Here is a 23,786-nt window from a genome sequence, read left to right as displayed (position 1 = left end):
TGTAATAGGCTTACTGCAAAGAAAAAAATGCTGCAGGCTGCTTCATGGCATCTTTCATTTTTTTAATCCCATGTGCAAGTTGCATATGAGAAAACTTCAGTGGTACCTAAAAACCTATGTCTCAACACAGCCACAGTTAATAATTCCGTTTGCAAAAGGAATTTCTATGGTGGGCCAAGCATGTGAAACACAGGTAAACAAGGAGGGAATTACATTCCCCCCCTGCAGAGACTAGCCATTTGGAACTAACTTCTGCTGGGATGTAAATCGAAACTTCAGCACAGTACTTGCCAGGTTGACAATCTAAATATGACAGGACACACACCACAGGCGTGGACATCCTGAAGTGTTTAGTTAAGGTAATCCAAAGCGTGGGGAGGCCAGACATAGATCTCTTAGCCTCCCGACAACACTGTACCCACCTCCTGAGAGCAACACATACTCCCTCCTGGCCTCCAGTCTCATGGAAAATTCCTAACACCACAACAGACCCTACTCCCCAAGAGAGGTGCAGGATGTCATTTTGGAGCCAAGGAGGCCATCTACTAGAAAGGCTTACTCCATAAAATGGAAAAAAGGCCAGGACTAGAAAACTGAATTTGCCTCAGGTATTTTCTCCCTAAAAATCCATGCCTCAGCCCATTTCTGCAGAATTCAACACGATCCTCCCTTATTCTCTCACCCTCAGAGGGCTAAGAATATAAGACCACCAAGGAAACAACATTCTAGAAAAATTGCCTTTGCCTCCCAGCACTCAGCTCAACAGATTTGCAATATTTGTCCTGGAAAACAGCTTTCCTTCTGGCCATTACCTCAGCTCAAGGTTTTTGAAGACAAGCCCCTCATGGCTGTGCAGCCCTTTAAATCAAACATACATTTTTTTTACCTTACCCCTCAAAAAAAAGGGAAAAAAGACTGCTACACCCTAGACACATCCAGACAGCTACGTTATTATTTGAGAACAACTTTTGTGTCCTATGCTGTAGGGAGCTCAAGGAAGCCAGTTACCAATGGATAGGCCACTGCATGGGTTTTGTTACTCCTATCATGATTTCCCTAGTGCTACCCACCACCTGTGCATAGCTTTGGGATCTACTACCATCTGTGATTACTGCAGCTGTATGCATGATGAACATCCTTCCCCTCTTGGTAAGGCCTAGTGGCCTACACCCTCCTCATACAACCTGATGGGGTTATCCTTTTATGGTGTGTTTGCTTGCAACTACTGTATATATATATATATATATATATATATATATATATATATATATATATATATTGTATTTATGTATTGCCTTCCTTGGGGGGGCTGACATCTGGGGCAAGAAGACTGGAGAATATGGCGTCGGTTGTGTCTTATATACCTGTGATTACTGCAGCTGTATTGGCACTCGAACATCTACATTTATGGTAGGTACAAAACTGTACTTTTTCCTCAGTCATAAAGCTGCCCCTAAAAAAGCAGCTAGAATCTATAAACTTCCTCAGTCTTTTACATTTTTAACTATTCCCAAACCTGATGCAGCAGCAGCAGCTATAGCTTTAATCTCACTGCTACTAAGCAATTAATTCAAACCAACTCTTTGTGGTGAGGATGGGGAAAATTCTTGATGGGTATGGGGAAAAATGTATACTTTTGCAACTTTGAATTTCAGAATTTTGAGTTGCCAGGCTCATATGTTTGTTCTGACAAAATATTCTTAATACTTTCACAGTTATTTATGTGCAGTTTCTTCTGAACTTCTCTTGCCCAAGTTACTTGCTCATCGTTTACAGTGTGTGTATGACTTTGTTTATACTCCACAGGCTGTGGCTACTGCTACTGTCTTCAGCAATTTGCAGGGCTGTATTCTCAAAACTGAGATTTTAAATTCTTCCTTAAAGATTTAGTGTTTGGCAGCTCTGATGCAGTGGTGATTAAAAAAAAAAAGTGTGAAAGTGGCAAGCTGATCCAGGGAATCTTAAGATTCTTCAGCCTTTATTTTCCAGATTTGCCATGGAATTGTCTATCTCTTTGTCCAGCTTTGGCAAAAAAAATAAATAAAACGAATGAAAAGTCTCAACAAAGTACAGGTAAACAGGTAATTAAGAATGGCAAGGGGGTTCCAAAAAGAAGTCATGAACTTCACAAAACCAAGGACAGTCCAAGTCTGAATGGCTATTCAAGAGACCTTGTGAACATCTCCCACCCTGGCCTCTTTTCTTCCAGAAAGTCTAAATCTCTGTTTTTCTGTTAGTCAACAGATAGTTTCAGAAATGGGTGCTGAAACTCATTCATCAAGGTTACAGATGGCAGTGGGAGTAAATTCATATTTTCCATTGGGTCATTCCTCATTCTCCATATCAGAGACTTTTGTTTTCATGTGTTCATCACATTCTGTCCCAAGGAGTGATGGAATGAGCCCCTCTTCCCAGGTGGGGAAGGGTTTTTATTCAAGGGTGCTCCTAGTGCTAAAGAAATAGAGAAATTATTGGAGACCAGTTATGAATCTTTCCTAAACCTCTTTGTGATGGCCCCAAATTCAAAATGATGTCACTTAACCTGTTGCCTCTTCTTTCTCTTTCAAGATTTTTGGCAACACTAGACTTAAAAGATGCGTATCACATCCCTATTTATCCAGATTTCAGACATTTCTTAAGATTTATGGAGGGTCAGTCTTATCTCATTTTCCATATGAACAGAGTTTCTTTGGTAAGTAATCCTTTTATGTCTAAAGTGGTATTAGAGTTTACTTGAAGCCAAAGTATCTATCTCGCCATTTTCTTTCCTAAACATTAATAAAATAAGGAAGAAAGGATACTGTACTTTGGTGCCCACAGACAACTCAGGTGCTGTCTTGATAGAATTAAATGCTGCAGATCTTTGGATCAATTCTTCACTTCAGGTGAAGGTAGGATGGGACAACCTGTGTCAAAACAGACTGTTTTCAAATGGTGGTTTGACTATTGCCTTTTGTTATACTTGCAAAAACAAAACTATTCCAGGCAAAATCAAGGCCCACCCTACCAGGGTCCTGACTTCATATGTGGCTTTTTGGAAAGGTTTGGGATTCCAGGAGCTGCTACCTAGTCCTCTTTACATATTTTTACAAAGCGTGTTAAGCACTGTAAGCTTGATTCCTTCTCTAGGTCTAGCTTAAGCTTTGCTAGGACCATTCTCCAGGGACTCCTGGAGTTTTTCCTTCCGCTTCAAAAAATACAGCTAGGTAAGGTAGTCTACCCATATAGCTAAGGCTACTGCAGCAGTCATTGCTATGATGAACATAGTACAGTTGTGCAAGTAAAACATGCCATAACCATAGATGTTTGAATGATCATGCTGCAATAGCCACACCTGCCTCTATCTCCCCATGTTTTGGTGTGTTTTTTATGCCAAGGGTATAGACATTTATTTATTGTTACTAGCTTTGTCCTTTCAGGGCTCAGCCTCCTCTGTCTGGTGGCAGGAGAACTCTGAAGGGCTTTACGCCCACACTTGTGTTTGTCGGATCAGCTCAGCTCAAGCTGTGTTTCACTTTGGGTGCATGGAAGATGCCCTGAAGTTTTGGAAGCTGGCTGGCTGTTGTATCCCTGGCAGTTTATCATATATAAGCATAGCATTTGTGCAAAGCAGCTCTTCATGTAGCTGGTTACCTGTGCCTTGTATATATGCAATCACCAAAAGTTAAAATTTCTCTTTAAAAACCACCTTGGAACTTTACCTCAATCCCGCATTACTCACAGGTCAACCAGTTTGTGTGATGAGCCGCATTTAGTTAGAACTGTTTAGGATTACCTTACCTTATAACACCCAGGACCATCGCTGCTCAGACAGCATCTGGTTTGGACACTGGGCAGCATTGGTTAGGTTAGCTGCATATTACACTAAGTAAACCCCTGTCCCTCATTTGGTTACAAACACCCTCCACTCCAGTCTCTTGCAAGCATACATTAGGATCTGCAGTCATGGATGGGAACTTTGCAGCTATCTCTGTGTCCAGCTTGGTGGATGTGGGCATCCTGAGGCAATGTAGCAGTTGCCTTATGTACACTGACAGCCACCTAATTTTCAAACAGACAAGTGCAGTATGTGAGAGAGATAATTACACATTGACACTGGAGGCTAGGCTGTCCTATACAGCCACAAAATGCAACAAATATGGTGTCAGCAACTTGCATACATCATTCACTGCACCCACAAAAGACCACACTTATAGACCCACATATGTGGAGGTGTTCACTTGTAACTTACCAAACTTCAAAGGCCCACTCAGGCACAGTCCTCAAACTCTGCATGTACACAAACGAGACAGCTCTCATCACAACACATAAAGCCTATAAGGTGAAAAACTCCACAAACCTATATTCTAGTCATAGGAGACTCCATTGTGTGAGACACTGACGTCGGCTGTATAAGGAGAAGGTTATAGTTAGTTTCTTTTCGGGGGTCAGGATCCACCAGATCACACAAGCACTTTGGTTGCTTAACCCCTAAGTACCAGTATGATTCAGTCATAGTCCATGGGGGTGTGAATGATCTGAGATGTACCTCCTTGGACTATATGAAGAGAGACATGACTGAGCTCTCAGAATGTGTCAAAGGCAAGATATGAGCCTAGCACTGAGCAGCATTCTACCATCTCCAAGGATGATGCCACAATACCAGCAGGTATGAGCCTAGCACTGAGCAGCATCCTACCATCTCCAAGGATGATGGGAACAATACCAACAGGTATGAGCCTAGCACTGAGCAACATTCTACCATCTCCAAGGATGATGCCACAATACCAGTAGGTATGAGCCTAGCACTGAGCAGCATCCTGCCATCTCCAAGGATGATGCTACAATACCAGCAGGTATGAGCCTAGCACTGAGCAGCATTCTACCATCTCCAAGGATGATGCTACAATACCAGCAGGTACGAGCCTAGCACTGAGCAGCATCCTACCATCTCCAAGGATGATGAGCAGCATCCTACCATCTCCAAGGATGATGGGAACAATACCAGCAGGTATAAGCCTAGCGCTGAGCAGCATCCTACCATCTCCAAGGATGATGGCACTGTACCACCAGAAAGTGATCAATTTAACAATTGGCTTAGCCACTGGTATCATTCCAAAGGAGTCAAATAATTTTCAGCCTTGGAGTACATGGATGACAGGCCACGCTTTTTTGCCAGGGATGGTCTTCACCTGTCACCTCTAGGCTTTTGGATATTGGCCAAAACATTATCCACCTTTGTAGTGCCTTTTTTAGGCATTGCCAAACAGGCAAACCTTCCAACACAACAAAAGTACTTGGGACAAGTTAAAAGTGTTATTGCTGAATGCAAGGAGGCTCAACACGAAACTGCACTTCATGAAGAATGCAGACATATCTGCAGTTACTGAAACTTGGTTCAAAGCCATGGAAAGCATTCTGACAATACATTGCTATAACACCTTTCAGTGTTCCGACCACCCACTGAACATGAAAGAGCAAAAGGCGGAGGTGTATCTATCTTCATAAAGGATCGGTACACCTCAAGGCTGGTTAAATGATGACATGCTTCAGCTACTCCATGTCCAACTAACCATGGGGAAAATCCATTACTATATTCTTGCTAGCTACAGGTCCCCCACCATGAACCAGGAAACCTATGCATCATACCTGAAGTCACTAGTCACTCATCATCCAACACCATACTTGTGGGTGATTTTAACTACCCTTCTTAATTGGGAGGCATACATGACCACTAACATGCAGGCCCAAAGATTTCTTGACTTTGTAAATTCAAATGTTCTGGAGCAGCTAGTCTGCACTTCCTACTAGGCGAACAAATATTCTAGATCTAGTACTCACAAATGAGTGAGCTCTGCAGTCCCCCCTAGTGTGATGTCCTCACTGGTAAGATCAGATCACAAAGCTGTCTCTCTTGAAATTAAGGTAAAACTATTCCCCCCATCTAAACCCAAAAACTTAAAAGAGCTTCTCTAAGGTAAATTATCTCCTGTTAAGGGATGGTATAGCTTGTTTCCAAGCTTCCCCAAATCCAGAAAGCACACAAACCTGTACAGAGGCATACACACAAGCCCTGTATGACCATATAAACTGCATAGAAACAACAGTACCAGACTGAAATATATCCAGGTCAAACGTCCGAAACATGCCACACTGGTCAACCCCTGGTATTATTAGGTTGTACAACAAAAGAATGAAAATCCTTTTGAGAAGTAAGAAAGACTGTTCTCATAGAAAAAATTCCCTCATTAGTCTAAAAAGCAAATTAGGGAGCTTTAAGCAGACTTTGTGGTAATAAAAAGCCTCTAAAGCTAAGGATAACCATAAGGCATTTTTCAGTTATGTCAGCAATCTTAAGGGCAGCACCCAACAGTTTGCAGAATTATAGATGGCGTCACCTATACTCTGCCAGAAGATATAGCAAATCTGCTGGCTGACAAATTCAGCTCAAATTTCACCTCCCCATCATCCCTCAGTTTCCCCCAAGAAATACCCACCACCACTGCATGCCAGTTATCACCAAAGAACAGGTTGTCACTGTGCTAAAAACATGGCTTCAGTGGGTCCTGACTATATACCATGTTGCCCCTTAGCTTAACTCAGGAGTTATCAGGCCCATTAGGATCTCTGTTTAACTGGCTTTCTCCTGATATAGGGGAGGACAGCAACAGTCATCCTGCTGCATAAAAGGGGACCATCTGCTTACCTGGGAATTTACAGACCTGTAAGTTTGACTAGTCTTGTATGTAACGCCATGGAAAGAATAATCGTGCACCTGATAAATGACATAGGAAACATCCAAACACTGGACCTGACCCATTTCTGGTTTGTCAAGGGCAGGTCACGTCTACTGAATCTGGTGGATTTTTGTGAGAAAGTTGCTGAAACTATGGATGAGAGTAAAACGGTACATAACGCTTACCTTGACCTGACCAAGGTATTTGATGCAGTTCCCCAGTCAGGTATTCTAAATCTCACAAAACTGGGCATAAATCCCTATGTCACTGGATGCATAGCCATTTGGCCTAAGGATAGGACACGTGGTTAAAGTTGGTGAATTCAAATCCAGCAAGAGGCCAGTTACTAGTGGTGTGCCACAGGAATCACTGCTGGGACCACTGCTGTTTGGAATATACTTCTTTGAAGTCAGTGCCAATGTGGACGGCCTCTGGATGACTGTTTGCTGACAACTGCAAGCTAGGGGCAATCACTGAATCCCCCAGTGATGTAGATTTCCTTCAGGAGGGTCTAGATCAGGCAAATGATTGGTGCCAGAACCATGGCCTAAAACTGCATGTGAAAGAAATGCATTATCATACCCTTTGGGAAGTCGGATACTCCTGCAGATTACATCAGTAGAAGGCTCCGAGTTGAGATATCTAGGTACACAGATCGATAGTAGCCTGAACTTTGACCACCATGTGTCCACAGTGGTGAGCAAGTCCTATGTGGCACAACTTGTAGGTGAAGGTATAACATCCAGATCCAGGGAAATTATAATCCCACTGTTCTCAGCCCTCATTAGACCAGTAATTGAGTACAATGTGCCATTTGACGTGTACTTGACTAGGCACTTACAGCAGCTGGAGTGACCTCAGAGGTTCTTCACAAAGAAAATACTTGGTGTAAACAATATGCCCTATGCAGAAAGATTAAAAGCTGTATCCCTTTACTCTTGTCTCCTATCAACTGTTAAGGGGTGACCTGTACCTGACCTACAAGGCATTCACAAATCCAGCCCTGGTGGAACTGCTACACATTAGAAAGTCAAACAGCACAAGGGTCACTTGTTCTAGAGATCTAAATTAGTCAGCGACTCAAACAAAACATGCTGGAGAAACAGTATTTCATAGATTGCCCATTCTTTAGAAGAGGTTTCCTATTCACATTAAGCAGAGCCCTTCTTTGGCCGTCTTCAAATGCAGTTTGGATCAATGGATGGGGAATCGCAAATTTCACAGTCTGGGTAAGCAAGTATGTCCCTTGTGGATGGGGGCAATCTGTAACACACACAAGACATAGACACAAACCCTTGCCATCCTCTTGCCCCAGAGGACCATAGATTGGGTAAAATTGAGTTATATTGGCTAGGTTTGAAAGGGCTCCTATGCTGTTAATCTAGTAATCTGCTATGAACCTGTAAGGATGTAGCCATTATAGCTAAGGCTATGGCAGCATTGATCATTCGAACATTTATGATTATGGCAAGTTTTATTTACGTTACTATACTTTTTATAAATCTGAAGGTAATGCTGCTCAATGCTAGAAGTCTAAACCTCAAAATGCACTCTCTCGAGGCACTCCTAAAAATGGAGAATATCGATATCTGTGCAGTAACTGAGACTTGGTTCAAGGTTCCAGAGAGCACCCCTGCAGTACCAGGCTACAATTTCTGGCCACAAAACCAAGACCGAAACACTAAAGGTGGAGGAGTGTCCATATTCCCCAAGGATATTCACACCTCCAGGCTAGTTGCCCAACACAATGCATCTGAAAATCTCCTGGTGCAACTGACACTAGGTAAGACTGCATGCAATCCAAATTGTAGCTTGCTACTGATCCCCCACCATGCCCCATGATTCTCACTACACCTTTCTAAACATACTGGAAAAATATTAAGATACAACCAAACACCGTAGTACTGGGTGATTTCAACTACCCTGCCATTAACTGGGAAAACTACATAGGTGCCAACTCCTTTTCCCAACGGTTCTAGGAATTCATAAATTCCAACGCCCTGGATCAACTAATCCATTGTCCCACCAGGGGCTCCAGTATCCTAGACCTGGTCATTACCAACATGGGAGATAGATGTTCCACACCTGTGGTCACCCCCTTATTGGTCAGGTCTGACCATAAGCAAATCACCATTGACATCCACATCCCACCCCCCCCCACCCCCTAGTAAGGAAACCTCCTTAAAAAAACTTCTCCAAAGCCAACTTCATGCTACTGAAGTCAGAAGTGACAAACTTCATGACACCCATGCAGACGGGATCTGAAAGTTCGACTGCAGAATCCTACACTAAGACACTGTACGAGCACATCCACTAGTGCATGAATCGTGCCATCTCAAATAGAACCAAGATGCTCTCCTCCAAAAAAAGGAAGCCAATCTGGTGGTCCACTGCTATAAACAAACTATACAACAGAAGGAAGAAACTGTTGCAGAAAAGAGGAAAATCCCAGGATGCAAAAAAACTCCCTCACCAGCCTCAGTAAGAAGCTGAGATCTCTCATAAAATCCTCAAAAGCTAGTTAAGAAAATAAAATTACCAAAGATTCCAAAGACAACCACAAGGCATTCTATAGTTATGTCAAGAATCTAAATGGCAATGCTCAGATCTGCTCTGAACTTCAACAGAATGGCATTAAATATACTGATCCCAAGGATATTGCCAATGTCCTGGCAGATCGATTTAGTGCCAACTTCACCCCCCTCTCACCCCCTAAAGGGCCCATCTCAATACCAAAATATTGCCAAATTCCGGTAATCACGGCCACACAGGTAGAAACCGCTTTCTCCAAAGCTAAGAAAGAATACAGCATCCATGGGACCAGATGACATCCCAGGCTGTGTACTACATGAACTACAAAATGAACTGGCACCTCACCTAAGTGTCATGTTTAATCATAGCCTCACCTCAGGCTTTGTGCCCACTGAGTGGCACACAGCTACATTTATCCCACTCCACAAGGGGGGATCCACCTTGGATCCCGGGAACTACGCGTCCCATCAGTCTGATGAGCTTGATCTGTAAGGGCATGGAATGCATTATCATGAAACTTATAAACAAAGGCATTGGCAACCTTCAAACACTGGACCCCACCCAGTTTGGGTTTGTGAAGGGACAATCTTGTCTCCAGAACCTGATTGACTTCTTCGAATCCGTCTCCAGAGCTGTGGACGAGGGTAAGGCAGTCCACACAGCCTATCTGGACCTCGCCACAGCCTTCGTCACCATCCCCCACTCTGGAATCATAGATAAACTTGCTAAGCTGGGCATAAATCCCTACATCACTCGATGGGTTGCCAACTGGCTTACTGACAGGAACCCAGACTGTAAAAGTAGCCGACTCCAAATCCAGCAATCCAGCTCCAGGCAAGTGACAAGTGGAGTACCTCAGGGTTCAGTCCTGGGACCGCTCTTGTTTAGCATCTACTTCTCTGAAGTACAGGCCAGCACTAAGGGACTCTGGCTAACAAAGTTCGCAGATGACTGCAAACTGGGAGCCATTATTGAATCCCCAAATTATGTGGATATTCTACAAAAGGGCCTTACAGAAACAGATGTCTGGTGCCAGAGCCATGGGCTAAAGCTTAATGCCAAGAAATGTATAGTTATCCCCTTTGGAAAAAAAACTGTACCCGTGAATTACTACATAGGTGGCAGTACACTAAACATCGAAAGTGTGATGAGAGACTTAGGGACACAGGTGGACAGTGGTCTCGCTTTCCATAACCACATCGCCACAACAGTCAGGAAATCCTATGTGACACACCTCATCACTAAGGGCTTTTCATCCAGAAAAAAGGAGGTCATTGTCCCACTGTACTCATCCGTCATTAGACCTATTATAGAGTATAATGCCCCGTTTGATATGTACCTCACAAGACATCTGCAACAGCTAGAAAGGCCACAGAAATACCTCACTAAAAGAATCACAGACCTAAAGCAGATGCCATATGCTGACCATCTAAAAAAAACTCCAGCTATAGTCTGTGGCATATCGTCTACTCAGAGGCGATATCTGCTTAACATACAAGGCCATGTCAAACCCTGAGCTGTTGGACATGATCCACTTAAAGAAATCCCAATCCCCAGAGCCATGCTCCAGGGATCTAAACCTTGTCATCACAATGAACAAAACATGCTGGAGGGACCGACTCCCCATACTCTGCGAGCACCTGAAGACCTTCTGACTCTGCAGAGGAAGGGGGATTGTCAAAAGGAACTTCATTGTATGGGACCTATGTCATTCACCCCCAGATCTAGAAAGATAGGAAAGACAGGATCCAGAGAAGAAATTTGTGGGTATATTTATCCAGGGAATTAGCTCTAATAGGCACTAGGGCCGAGTAATCGTCTAGCCACCCTATGAACCTAATCCCTAATCAAGATCCAGCAGTCACAAGTCATTCTAATAATCTTTTCTACAAACCTTATTCTTCTTCTTTTTTTTCTTCTAATTAGGATTTCTAAAAGAGATGGATTAAGGGGGAAGACGAGAATTATGTGCCTGTTGCCTGTTCAGGATCCCACCCTGGCAGTCCTGGCCTCCTTCTGTTTTCCTTCTGGCCTCTTGGCCTCTGCCTTCTTCTGGTTCTGACTCTGGTTTATTTCTGATCATTCCTGGTCATGTGGATCCTTTTCCTCCTTTTCAGTGGACTCCATGTTGCTCAGAGAACCAGATTTTTTTCTCTTCTACTGTTCTGCACAACATGCTGTCTCAGGGGGGGGAGAAGGAACTCTCCTCTCTCCTTCTAGCAGGATATTATTGGAGAATTTCTGGTTCCGAAACCAGAAAGATGATGGAGGAGGACATTGCAGTATCTTTCTGTTGAAAACCTTTTTGTCAAGATCCTGAAGTTGAAGATGTTATCACTTAGGATTCTTGTGCCTTTGATTCCTTATGTAGCTTTCATCGTAAAGCCAGACCTGAAGGACACCTATCATCACACTCCTATTGCCAAGCATTTCAGGTGTTTGAGCTGCTGGGTCTAGCTCACATTATGAGTTCTCTGTTTTACTGTCTGGACTCTCCTCTACATCTAGGGTATTCCCAAAATACACAAAATACCTAGCCTCAGTCTGTGTATTGCAGATTTGAGGGCAGTTATCTTTCTTTGGATAATAGTCTTGTCTTTGCAGACTTTTTCCAGCTGTCACAAGTCTCTGCTAGCTGCTCAGGAACTTGAACTCAAATCAATTTGCAGAAGTCTTCTCAAAGAATGATTTCCATGGGAATTATGTAGACTCTGACTTGAGAAAGACCTTTTTTCCCACAGGCAAAGTGAATATGTTTCAGCAATTTTCCCCTAGTTTCTCCATCCTAAGCCAGACATCTGCAAGGGAATTTCTCAGGATTCTATGATACATGGCATCCAGGATGATCTTTCTGTCCTTTGCCAGACTACACATGAGGAAAATACAATGGTACCTCAGATCAGACTGGACTGAGCACCCATTTCAGGCCCATTCACCCTTTGACTTTTCAGATTCCAGTCCTGGGATTTGTAAAGCGAGAGATTGTAAGCTAGGAAGACCAGATGTCTTGCAATCTAGGTCTTCCATTCTCTCCTGCATTCCACTCCAGTCACACACACAAATGCTTCGAAAGTGCAATTGGAAGTGGTTCAAAAGAGGTAAATGTGTAAACTTAGTGAGACCCATTGGAAAGACAGAAGTCTGCATATTGGATAGATATGGGCTGTCAACAGTCGTTTTAAGGCCTTGAAGCATCTGCGATCCCCAGGACGTCTAAGTCTTGACAGACAACACCACAATGATGTGAAACTTAAATGGGGGGTGGGGGGGCACAGGATCCTAACCCCTGTACAGATTATAACCTTGGAAGTATTCAGCTCAGTATGCCTCTTCTGGTTTCATACATTCTGTCAAATGAAAACATTGTAGCAGACAAAGCTGAGCAGGGCCAGGACAGACTCTGCCAAATGGAAACTACACCTGGGGATCTTCCATAAAGTGGCTCAACTTTGGGGAGCACCTCAGATAGAGCTGTTTGCCTGTATTCAAAACACAGTTAAAGTAATTCTGCTCCAGCGTTCCTTGCAGTCTGTCTTTGAAAGATAAATGTGCTGTCATTCCCAAGGACAGGGAATGTTCCTGTATGATTTTCCATTCTTTCCACTGATTACCAGAGTTTTTAAAGGTCCAGAGGAACTTCTCAAAAATTGTAGTATTGACTCCTTTCTGGCCAAGACAACAGAGGTGTTCTGTCTTTTCAATCTGGCCAGGGCCAGTTATTGCAGGCTTCGTCACAGTTTGGATTTACTTGCAAAAGACGGGAATTTGATTTACCCCAGTTTGGAAGCTTTTTAGCTGTCTACTTGTTTGATAGCATATTGATATTTTAAGCAGTTTTTTTCTGAGGACACACAGGTGGCGCTAAATGAAGCAAAAAAATTTGTTACTAGAATATTGTATATGTGCAAGGGAAAAAGATTTTTTAGTTGGTAACTGGCACCCATTTACCTTTCTAGTTGGTGCCACTCAAAGAACCAGGAATGCATGTTCTCTTAAGAAAATTTTGATTTTAATTCACCTCTGACTTTTTACATACTACTTGCTGTAATCTGCTGTGATGCCACTGTGATATCCTCACTCTGGGCCAGTAATCAAGGATCCTGAAACCTCACCACTGACACTGGAGAGGGACGTTCATTTGAAATAGAAATGGATACACACAGTATTTCGAGATGCAGACTTGTCTGCATCAAGCACAGTTTTTCTTAATAGCACACAGGAAACAGTCAGCTCAGGCTCTGGATTTCTTTATATCTGTCGACCTCCAGGCCCTCAATAAGGCTGCCCACTAGCACAGCTGTAGGGTTGAGTCCTTAGCAGAGTGTCCAAACCACGTCCTCCAGCACCCAATCTGTGAAACCAGTGCTTTGTGTCCCTGCTCCAAGTAGCTGACACATACATCTGGGAAAGGCTGGCACAGATTACTCGCTCTACCAACATTGCTCAGACTATAAAGTAGAATCACTGCCACCAGTCAGTTACTATATATCTCTTAAAAGGGTATTCAGTTATGCAGAAGTTAATATTAAGATAAATGGTAATGTTGACCAAACAGCCAGTCTTCAGGAGTGGCCACAGTCTCAACAGTAGATACAAGTACTCTTAAATGTTAAAATATTTCTCTAAAGGACCAGCCACAATGCAAAGTTTAAATATGTTTAATAATAATATAAGAACATGAAAATACAAAATATCGATTTACAGTAAACACCAGAGTTTCAGTCACAGGAAATATTAAAAATAACACAGGTGGACAGGTTCACACAGTTACAGAAAAACAATACTTAACTAATCTCACTGTATTTTCCTGATTGATCTAAAGAGTACTATTCCCTGGTCACTTACTGGAGCAAGGCAAGGTGAAGTTTGTCAGGTTACAAGAATAGACTGCTGCCCTGAGACTTCTGTCTCACGTAATATTAAAACATTAACCTGACGTTGTAGTCTCATTCTTACCTGTGGGTTTTGGATCCAACCTCGGATCTGACTCTGCTGCTTTCCAAAAGCTTAGGCTCCAAAGCTCGAGCTCCTCCCCCCTACCAACAATGCCCTACTCCCCCCAGTTACCTCCGATCTCATTTGCCACTCTCCTTTGCCTCGAGCGAAGAGTATTTTGGGCTTCAACCATAAGCTGGTTTAATTTACTTTTTGTAATTCTTTGCCGTTAGCTTTCTCTTCCTTTTTCTACTCTGCCTTCCAATATATATATATATATATATATATATATATATATATATATATATATATATATATATATTCTGTAGTTTTTGTGCTTAGCGTATGCTGGTCCATTCTTGGCAGGAACTTCTGTTCTTTCCCTTCTAACTGTCCTTTTCAGTGTCATGTCTGAGAAATGCTTAGGTATCAAAAAGTTTCTTTCCTGTGGCACAGGATTCCTTTGTGATGCCCACAGGGAATGCATATATTGTCTCGGCCCTGCGCACCTTGACACCTCCTGCAGTGTTTGTGAAAGCTTTCCACCCTCGGTTAGTGACTGACAGAAGAAATGCTCATTCTAAAGGGCCTCCAACCTCCTTCGGCCCTGTCAGCCGCTTCCTCTTCTGCAGGGGCTCAACCCCTTCCCAAGAAGTGCCATGATAGGGAGCACAGGAAATGTTCATCTGGGAAGTGTGCTTCGTAATCTTCTGGCGAGCCTCCAACCAAGGCTCTGAATGTGTCAGGTTGCAGGACTTTGGATCTGAGCAAGTCAAGACATTCCTCTCCTCTGCCCGAGCTCCTTTCTCTTCAGAGCTCCCTATACCGTACGCAGGTTAGCCTCACTTAGAGATGTCATAGAGATTGTGTCCAGACCTTCATCCACAAGATCGTCTGTCAGGTCTACTAGCAGCCTTTCAGAATCATAGGTTCATAGATTAGTACTAGGCTAACTGCCCTTGCGAGCCATTTTAAGCCTAGCCAATTATCCCTTGTGAGACTCAAACCCTGTACCTTGTGTTTGCAAGGCAAACACCTTAACCATTAGGCCACCCTCCCATCCAGAGGTAGACAGTTTGATAAGGAAGTTCCTTCAGACGCAGATCCAGATGGGCGTCTTACCAGCCCATCCACTACTGGGACTGTGGGCAGGCAGCCATATTTTAGGCTCCTAGCTCCTTCTCAGAACCGACTGACTGCTTCAGAGTCCTTGGATCTGAATGCCCTGAGAGTTGAGGCATCTGAGCCGATGCTGGGGTGGAAGTAACATCCACTGTCTACCCTGACTTGCTTGGTTCCAACTGTCTCGGAGCAGAATGACTCTGAGCTGAAGCCTTGACACTGACTCCAGAGAATTGACCTGTACCTTTCCTCGGAGCATCGGCTTTTGTGAGCTTAGCCCTGAGTTCCCTCAGAGTAGAGGGCCAGGCATGTTCAGGGGTCATCCTTTCCAGTGGTTTCAGCTCTGAGGGAACGATCTTCAGTTTCTCCCATTCTGCTTTTGAGATGGTGGAGAGGGTCCTTTCCTTGCCAAGGAGATCCTCGGCTCCCACCCTTTTGGATCCACTTCTCTCCCCATTGGAAATTGTATCTGTGACCTCACCACTGCCCCCCTTTGGACAGCTGGCCCAGCAAAACCTTCAAGTACTTCCACCTGTGGAACCCCAGATCTCTTCCAGCGTCTCTACATGACACCCTGCTAAGGAGATTCTCTGGAAGAAAAGGTGCAAAAAGAGGCACCTGGATTCCCCAGAGGAATCCATCACTGAAGAGACTAATTTTGAGGAAGGAGAAGGGTCCCTCAGATCTCCACCTGAGAACGTCTCTTTTGGAGACATCTTGGAAATCCTGTTCCAAAGACATGGATGTTCTTCCCAAATCCTGACCCTGGAGGAATCTGTATTCTTGGAGGTTTTCGGGTCCAGCCCATCTACATTTTCGGTGTCCCCTCCCCCTCTGATTTTCTTATTGATCTGGTGTCAAGCAGGGCTTGAAAGAATCCAGACATTGTAGAACTGATAATGTAATCATGTGGACAAAATCCTCAGTGCTCCCCCGACCGACCCATTTGGACAATGGGTATTCCTGTAGATAACTATGGTTGTTGCGGCAGCCACTAAGAAGGCACTGGCCCAGGAAAGCTTCTCAGGTCATTCCCCCTAACAGGGAGTCTAGGGCAATAGACACATTTGGCAAGAGAGTTTACGCCTTGTCTGCCTTTACTCTATAAGCCGTAAACTACCTTTCCCATTTTACCAGGCTACAGAGGGACTTAATCAAAGCACTCTCTCGCTCACTTCCAGAGTCCATGTCTGATGAGGACAGGAAATCCTTCTCCTTCAGAGTGGCCACTCAGTCTAAATTAAATGCATCCATGAGGTTAATCTCCCAAATGGAAGAGAGTAGTTCTTGGGCCCACAGTTAGAGACTCATTCTCCCGTAACGAGAAAGATGGAAAGACAGTTTGCCATTGGGATCTGTTTTTCCATCACCACCACCCCTGACATCTTTCTCCTGGAATTAGGGGGGGGGGGTTGAGCTGTGGTTCAAAAAAATTGCAGAGTTTTTTTCAGGAATTGCAGAGAGAATTCTCTCCCCAAAGGCTAGGGGGGAAATGGGTACAATTGTAGATGCCGCCCCCACAGCAAAGGAGGACTGCAAAGTCAAGAGTCTCTTGATTCCTTCTCAGACAGAACCTTTCAGCCGTCCCGAGGGAATTCCCAAGTGTCCTTCTCTGGAAACAGTTGTGGGACACACTTCCTTGCACCGGTTTACTATCACTACCTGAATGGCAGTCAGTTGAATGGCTGATTGCCGAAATCACGGTTTACAAGGGGCAGGAAACCAAATCAAGAGCGGTCTACCACATTTAGTCGAGTTGCATGGTGCACTCCACCTTTCAGCAAGCGATGTACCCCGAGACTTCACGCTTCAGTGAGGAAAAAGGAATTAGCCCAGTTCCTCACTGTAGTGCGATCTCGGAGTTGGTATATTTCATGTGCAGGGGGTGTGGGGGGCTCAGCCTCCTGCATGGGGCAGTGCAGGTGGGCGTAGCCCCCCAGCAAAATAGTAGAATCTACATACCATTGAGTGTAGAGTTCAACGATATGTTACTGTGCTTAGCAGGAGGTGAGTGACGTCACCTCCTGCTATGTCAAATACATCGAACCATGGAGCTGATAAATTCAGTTTCATCGTGGGTTACTCTTCGGAATTTTGGATTCAACATTTAAGGTAAACATTGTACACGTTCGACAGATGTTGATCCGACATTCCCATAGTAAACTCCTTGCACCCACATGCCTTGCTAGCCATCACAAACAGTCAGTAAGGTTCATATCCAGAGGATACTTATTTCCTTTTTCAAAACCCCTCAAACCAAAGGCCTCTCTCCCGGATGTTCCACCCAATCAGAGGGTGGCAGCAGAGTTGGAAATCTCAAAGCTGCTACAGAAGTCATCCCGACAGTCCCGCCAGATCAGTTTCGATTAAGCATTTACTCAAGGTTCTTTTTAGTACCAAGAAATAAAGGGGACTTCAGGCCCATCCTGGATCTGATATCCCTGAAGAAGTCAGTAAAAGGGACAAAGTGCAGGATGGTCATGATCTAGTCCATTCTGCCTCTCTTGAAAATGGACGACTGGATGTGCTCACTGAACCTGAAGGATGCGTACTACCACATCAAGATAAACAGGTGCTCCAGACGGTACCTACCTTCAGGCTGGGAGCCAGTCCTTACAGTTCAGAGTGCTTCCCTTTGGTCTAACCACAGCCCCCAAGGTGTTCACCAAATTGCATGACTGTAGTCTCAGCTCATCTCGGACTACTAGGATTCCATGTTTTTCCATACCTGGAAGACTGGCTCCCAACTGCTCCAACCAGGCATCTTCTTATCCAAGCCAGGGACTACATGTTATGAGCTCCTACCTTGCACATAACAATCCGCCTAGAAAAATCCCAGCTTCAACCACTTCAATGCATAGGTTTTGTAGGAGCTCATTTGGATATGTCCAAGTCCTTGGCATTCCTTACTCGAGACAAGATTGCAGACAAGATTGCAGACCTAAAACTACATGCTGGACAGATTTTGGCAATCTCAGCCCCTCCAGCCAAATTAGTACTTAGTGCTATAGGTTCCCTGGTGGCCACCATTACTGTTACCCACAGTATGCCTGCATATGAGAATTCTTCAGTGGACCTTTAGCAGTTCAGTGATCACTTCATCTACCCCTCAGCTATCCAGTCAAAATATCTTGAGTGTGCAAGGATTCTCTCCTTTGGTGGCTTCACTCCCTGGAGGTTCTTCAAGGACATCCTTTTGTTCTTCATTTCCCAAAAGCCACATTGACCACGGATGCCTCTCATGTAGGGTGGGCATTTCCTGGTTTGGATGGTCCAAGACACGTGGACATCACAGGAGATCAATTTGCATGTCAATGTCTTAGAGATGAGAGCGGCCCGTTTAGCACTGCAGGCACTTCACAGCTTCCTACAGACAGGCTATGTTAGTAGTTTGGTACATCAACAAGCAAGGGGGAACCAGATCCTTCCCCCTGTGCCAAGAAGCAATGAGAGTGTGGTAATTAGACCCCTTTACTGCTTCTGTTCTAGCAGTCTTAGATTTTCTAGCTCATGTTTTCCATGAGGGGCCAGTCATTCCATGGTAAAGATACACTTGTCAGCCAGTTTGATTTTTCATTCGAGTGAAAATGGGTGTTTTTTTAGCTTCATCTAGATTGTATACGGCCTTTCTTAGGAGGACTTTTCTTCTTGGCCCTCCCTTCAAAGATCCAACATCCCCTTGGGATCTACCTATGATTTTACAGGACCTGGTTCTTCCCCCGTTTGAACCTTCAGCCACAGTGGATTTAAAATCATCTTGGAAGACTTATTTTTCAGGTGGCTATCACTTCTGCAAAACGAGTGTCTGTTTTCCAAAAATCATTACTTAATTTTCGATGAGGACAGAGTGACATTGCATACTAACCCATCCTTTATTCCCAAAGTTGCAACTGAAAACAATATAAACCAGTCTGAATCAACCATTCTTTTTCCTTCATTTCCAAAACAAAGGATAATCTATGCTTCACCTGTTAGATGTCCATAGACAAATTGCACTGTTATCTAGACAGAGCTAAATCTTTCAGACAATCTGACCAACTTTTCGTATCCTTTTCCGATGTTAAAATGAGGGCAAACCAGTCACCAAGACCACCTTAGCTAAATGGTTAAGAGATTGCATCTCGTTTGAGTCCAAAGGTGTTCTGTTGCGTCACTGAGTTAAGGTTCCTCTAGTATATCCATGGCAATGTCTCGAGCCTTTTGGGTCAAAGTTTCAATTGATGATACATGTTCAGCTGCCTCCTGGTCTAATTCTCACACATTTATTTCCCACTACAAATTGGACATGGTGTCCAGAAGTTGAGATACCTTTGGTTCTGCAGTGCTCTAAACTATCCTTCCATGAAGGCCACCCAAGATTTGTTGCAGCTGGGGACTCTGTCTAACAGGTCAAGGAAGAATGAGAAGGCAACATCAGATAAAGAAGTTAAGTACTCACCATAATGTTCCATCTGTGTTCTCTCATTCATCCTCTGCCCCCCCCCCCCGTGCCTTGGGTATAACCTGTCAGGTGTGCTTGTAGGAACCCCTGTTCTTTGAGCTCCTGTTCTTTTCCTTGTTAGTAGCTGTCAGCAGTAGTTGTACTGGGCCTATATAGTTTATTGTGAGCAAACATGGTAGCAACAAACTCCCATCTGAGGTAAACAGGGAAGAGTGAAGCACTGTCAGTAAGGGAGGTGCTCGAGCTTCAGAGCCTAAGCTTTTGGAAAGTGGCTGAGTCAGATCCAAGGTCAGATCCAAAACCCGCAGGTCGAAGAATGAAAGAGACAACGCAAATGGAACTTTATGGTTAAGTACACAACTTCTTTTTCCTGCACAGAATGACATTGCATACATCTGGTCATCTGACTTCTGGTTCCCATGCAACCCCCAGTTGCAAGAAACTGGCAGGATTTAGCACCTACATGTCATATGAGCATTGCTGACATATGGTGCAGCTTCTGGAAGCCATGAAACAATTATAAACTTCTTCTCTTTCTACAGAGACTAACAAACCATGCTTCTTAAAGGCTTTGTGTCTCTGGCTTCATTCAGAAATGTGAAATAACATCTTTAATGGTCTAGGTCCAGTAATATTTTTCTTGCTATTTTTGAAAGTAAAGTGGGTTGCAATTCCTCTGTTAGAATATGTACATTTAAACTGTTGCGGTAATGCATGTACATTTCTTTTCTGCACAGCAGGGCACACTGATGCACTTTTAACACAGGCAGTTTTACAAATACATTTTTTTTTTCAACACAACCATCTGTACAAATCAGTTTGATATACAAATAACATGTAATTCTTTACTAAATTCCAGCTAGCTTTGCTGGTGTATGTTACACATCCACTGCCCTACTTCTCCTGGCATAGCTGACAATACCTCACATTGTCACAGCCACATTCATTCAAGTGTTAATTCTTGCAGCTTTCATTGACTATTTTTTCTATAATCGTAGATGATAGAAGACAGCTGGGCCTAATGAATGCAGTATGTAAGCTGGACAGTGCCTAAACATTTTTTTTTTTAAATATTCAGGCTGTTCTAGTAATTGTAGTTCTGTTACTAGGATCTGGCATTTAATTGAGACTGGATGTCCAGTAATTACTGGAGTATTCCAGGTTGCTTATTCAATAGATTTATTTTGCGTTTTGTTTTTAAGGATAAGTAATTTGCTGTGGCCCAGGACACCTTGATGCAGGTAATTGTGTAACTCAGTTTAGTAATGTCCACTCCTGTGTTTGTAGTCCATTTACCATCTTTACCATATTGACAGAACTGTTTTGTGTGAGGATTTTTGCTCTTTTAATCTTCTTTTTTTGCCTCTCATTTTAGGGAATCATGTTGGTATATGATATCACAAATGAGAAATCGTTTGAAAATATCAAGAACTGGATACGAAATATAGAAGAGGTATGAAGATTATTGAAACAGATACGTTGGAAAGGTTATTAAATACTAACTGATAAAGTTTGATGTCTTTTATTTGTCCCGTTCCAGTGTGCCTGTCTAACTTCCCTACTACCCACCAATGTTTTCATTTCTTTCCCTTACTTGATGATCAGGGCAAAAATCTGTAACCAGGAACTTGTAGTACTGTGGGAGTATGTGTATGTAATCTGTGTATAATCTATATGTCTGTATATCCTATTTATATATACATACACACATATATATATATATATATATATATATATATATATATATATATATATATATATATATATATATATATATATATGTGTGTGTGTACAGATAGATGTAAATAGATTATATATATATAATGTGTGTGTGTGTGTGTGTGTGTGTGTGTATATACATATATATATATATATATATATATATATATATATATATATATATATATATATGAGTCCTGAAAGTTCAAAATCCTGAAAACACACAGTATAACACCACTTACTATGTTCCAGCACAAGTACATACAGTAACATATTACCCTTCAATGATGTGCAGGAGGGCAAGCTCCCATGCACCTCCACACCTCCTGCTACTTAAATATAACAACTCCGAGATTGCACTTTACAACATTAAGTGCAATCTTGGAGTTGATATATTTAAGTAGCAGGGGGTGTGGGGGGGCAGGGGGACTTGCCCTCCTGCTTATACTTGAAAAAGAGTAATATGTTTTGTGTTTGTTTCTGTATGTACTTGTGCTGGAATATAGTAAGTGTTGGTATATTGTGTGTTTTCAGGATTTTGAACGTTCAGGATTTTGGTCTTCAGTATTCTGTAGCGCTCCTAGATATAAATAGGATATACAGATATATAGATTATATTTTCCAACATGATTTTTTTCAGAGCAAACTGACGTGTGCTAGATTTTTTTAATGCTTTGAGGGAATGCTGTGACAAGCATGATTTAAATTAATGTTTACTGCTGTTCTTAAGGTCTGTTTTTACCTGGTAGTATAAGACTGCTTCTGTAACTCTAGATGACATTGGATAAAGTTCAAAAATCAAGAGATTGAGGAGTATGTTGGTGAATATGGACAGGATTCTGTACCTCTGTATCTTTATCTCTTATTAAAAGGGAACATTTTAAGAAACGAGCTGATCATTTAGTCAGCTGCAACCTTGCTCTTTATGTTGATAGTGTGTCAGTGCTTCATGAAACCGTCATTGCAGTAGATTTAAGGGCAAATAATGAAGTATTGTGTACTGTTCGGATAAATGGCAAACCCATAGAGCTCAAAGTTGACACAGATTCCAAGTGCAATGTTATGTCTGCAGAAACATTTGCTCGTGTGTTATGGTGAAAGGCTTGATTTGGCAACGTGTGCAAAGTTTCTTGCTTATGGAGGTGAAGAAATTCAACCTGAAGGCTCAGTAATGCTTTTATGTTACTCTTCTGTAAGAAGCTTTGATTTATTTTACATGGTCAAGAGGCACGTCCAGTCATTATTTAGGGCTCAGAGACAGTTTGAAAGTGGGACTGCTTTCATTTATTAAGGAAGTCCACCAAGATAGCTTAAAAGACCACTACTGTAATTTTGCCTAGTACATTTTTTCTGCCTATGCTGATCTTTTCAAAGACAAACTTGGCAAACTTCCAGTTGTGTACTCCATGAAGTTAGACCTCGAGGTCAGTCCATTTATCAGGCCAGCAATTATAGTTGCAATAGCCATTCAGGACCGAGTCAAAGCCGAGTTAAAGTGGTGCGACAAGGTGTGGTTTCTCCAGTTTCATCACCAACTGAGTGGATATCCTCCATGGTAGTAGCTCTTAAGAGAAGCTTAGACATCAGAATATATGTGTTGATCCACGAGAGTTGAACAAAGCACTAAAAAGACCATCGTCCAATGTGCACAGTTGAAGTCGCAGCCTTAATGCCAAATGCCATTGTTTTTTTCTGTCTTAGATGCAGAGAGTTCACTTTGGCAAATTCAGCTTGATAAATCCTCATTATTCACTACTTTCAGTACTCCGTTGGGATACATTCTGCGAGCAAAGTCTTTCAATGTTCAATGGAGCAACTTTTTCTGGGTGTCTTTGTGCTATTATAGTAGATAACATACTTGTAAGGAGGTAATGGTGAAGCCAAACATGACAGAAACCTCAAATATCTAGAAAGGACATGTCAAGTGAATATTAAACTCAGTCCACACAAATGCAAATTCAGGCTATAAAAAGTTACTTATGTTGGTTATTTATTTACCAATATAGGCTGATGACCAGACACTTCAAAACAGCCATTCTCTAGATGCTAGCACCAGATAGTGTTCAAGCCCTGCAACACTTTCTTAGCATGGTCAACTACCTGGGCAAGTCCATTCCGGACTTGAACCAACTTTCAGCACCACTTAGAGAGCTAACATGTAAAGTTATATCCTGGTCTTGGTTAGAGCAACACCAAAGAGCATTTTGATGTCCTGAAACAGAATTTGTAGTTCAACTCTCAGATACTATGATGTTCACAAACCAGTTACACTTTCCTGTGATGCTTCAAAATTTGGTCTTGATGCAGTCATTCTACAAGAG

At 42.8% G+C, this 23,786-nt stretch overlaps 1 protein-coding gene across 1 annotated transcript in view; it reads left to right on the top strand.

Annotated features, from left to right (window-relative positions):
• The window catches only part of RAB8A (RAB8A, member RAS oncogene family), a 902,849-nt gene that overhangs the window by 620,633 nt on the left and 258,430 nt on the right, over positions 1-23,786 (top strand). Inside the window, exon 4 of the mRNA XM_044090710.1 lies at positions 21,122-21,199. Coding sequence (XP_043946645.1) covers positions 21,122-21,199 — 78 coding nt within the window. The remainder of the gene's footprint in view (positions 1-21,121; positions 21,200-23,786) is intronic.

The sequence above is a fragment of the Protopterus annectens genome, chromosome 13.part0, assembly GCF_019279795.1.
Source record: "Protopterus annectens isolate FY-2018-M chromosome 13.part0, PAN1.0, whole genome shotgun sequence".
Lineage (NCBI taxonomy): Eukaryota > Metazoa > Chordata > Ceratodontiformes > Protopteridae > Protopterus > Protopterus annectens.
Note: the sequence above shows the minus strand (reverse complement) of the source record. Positions and strands in the feature narration are given on the sequence as shown.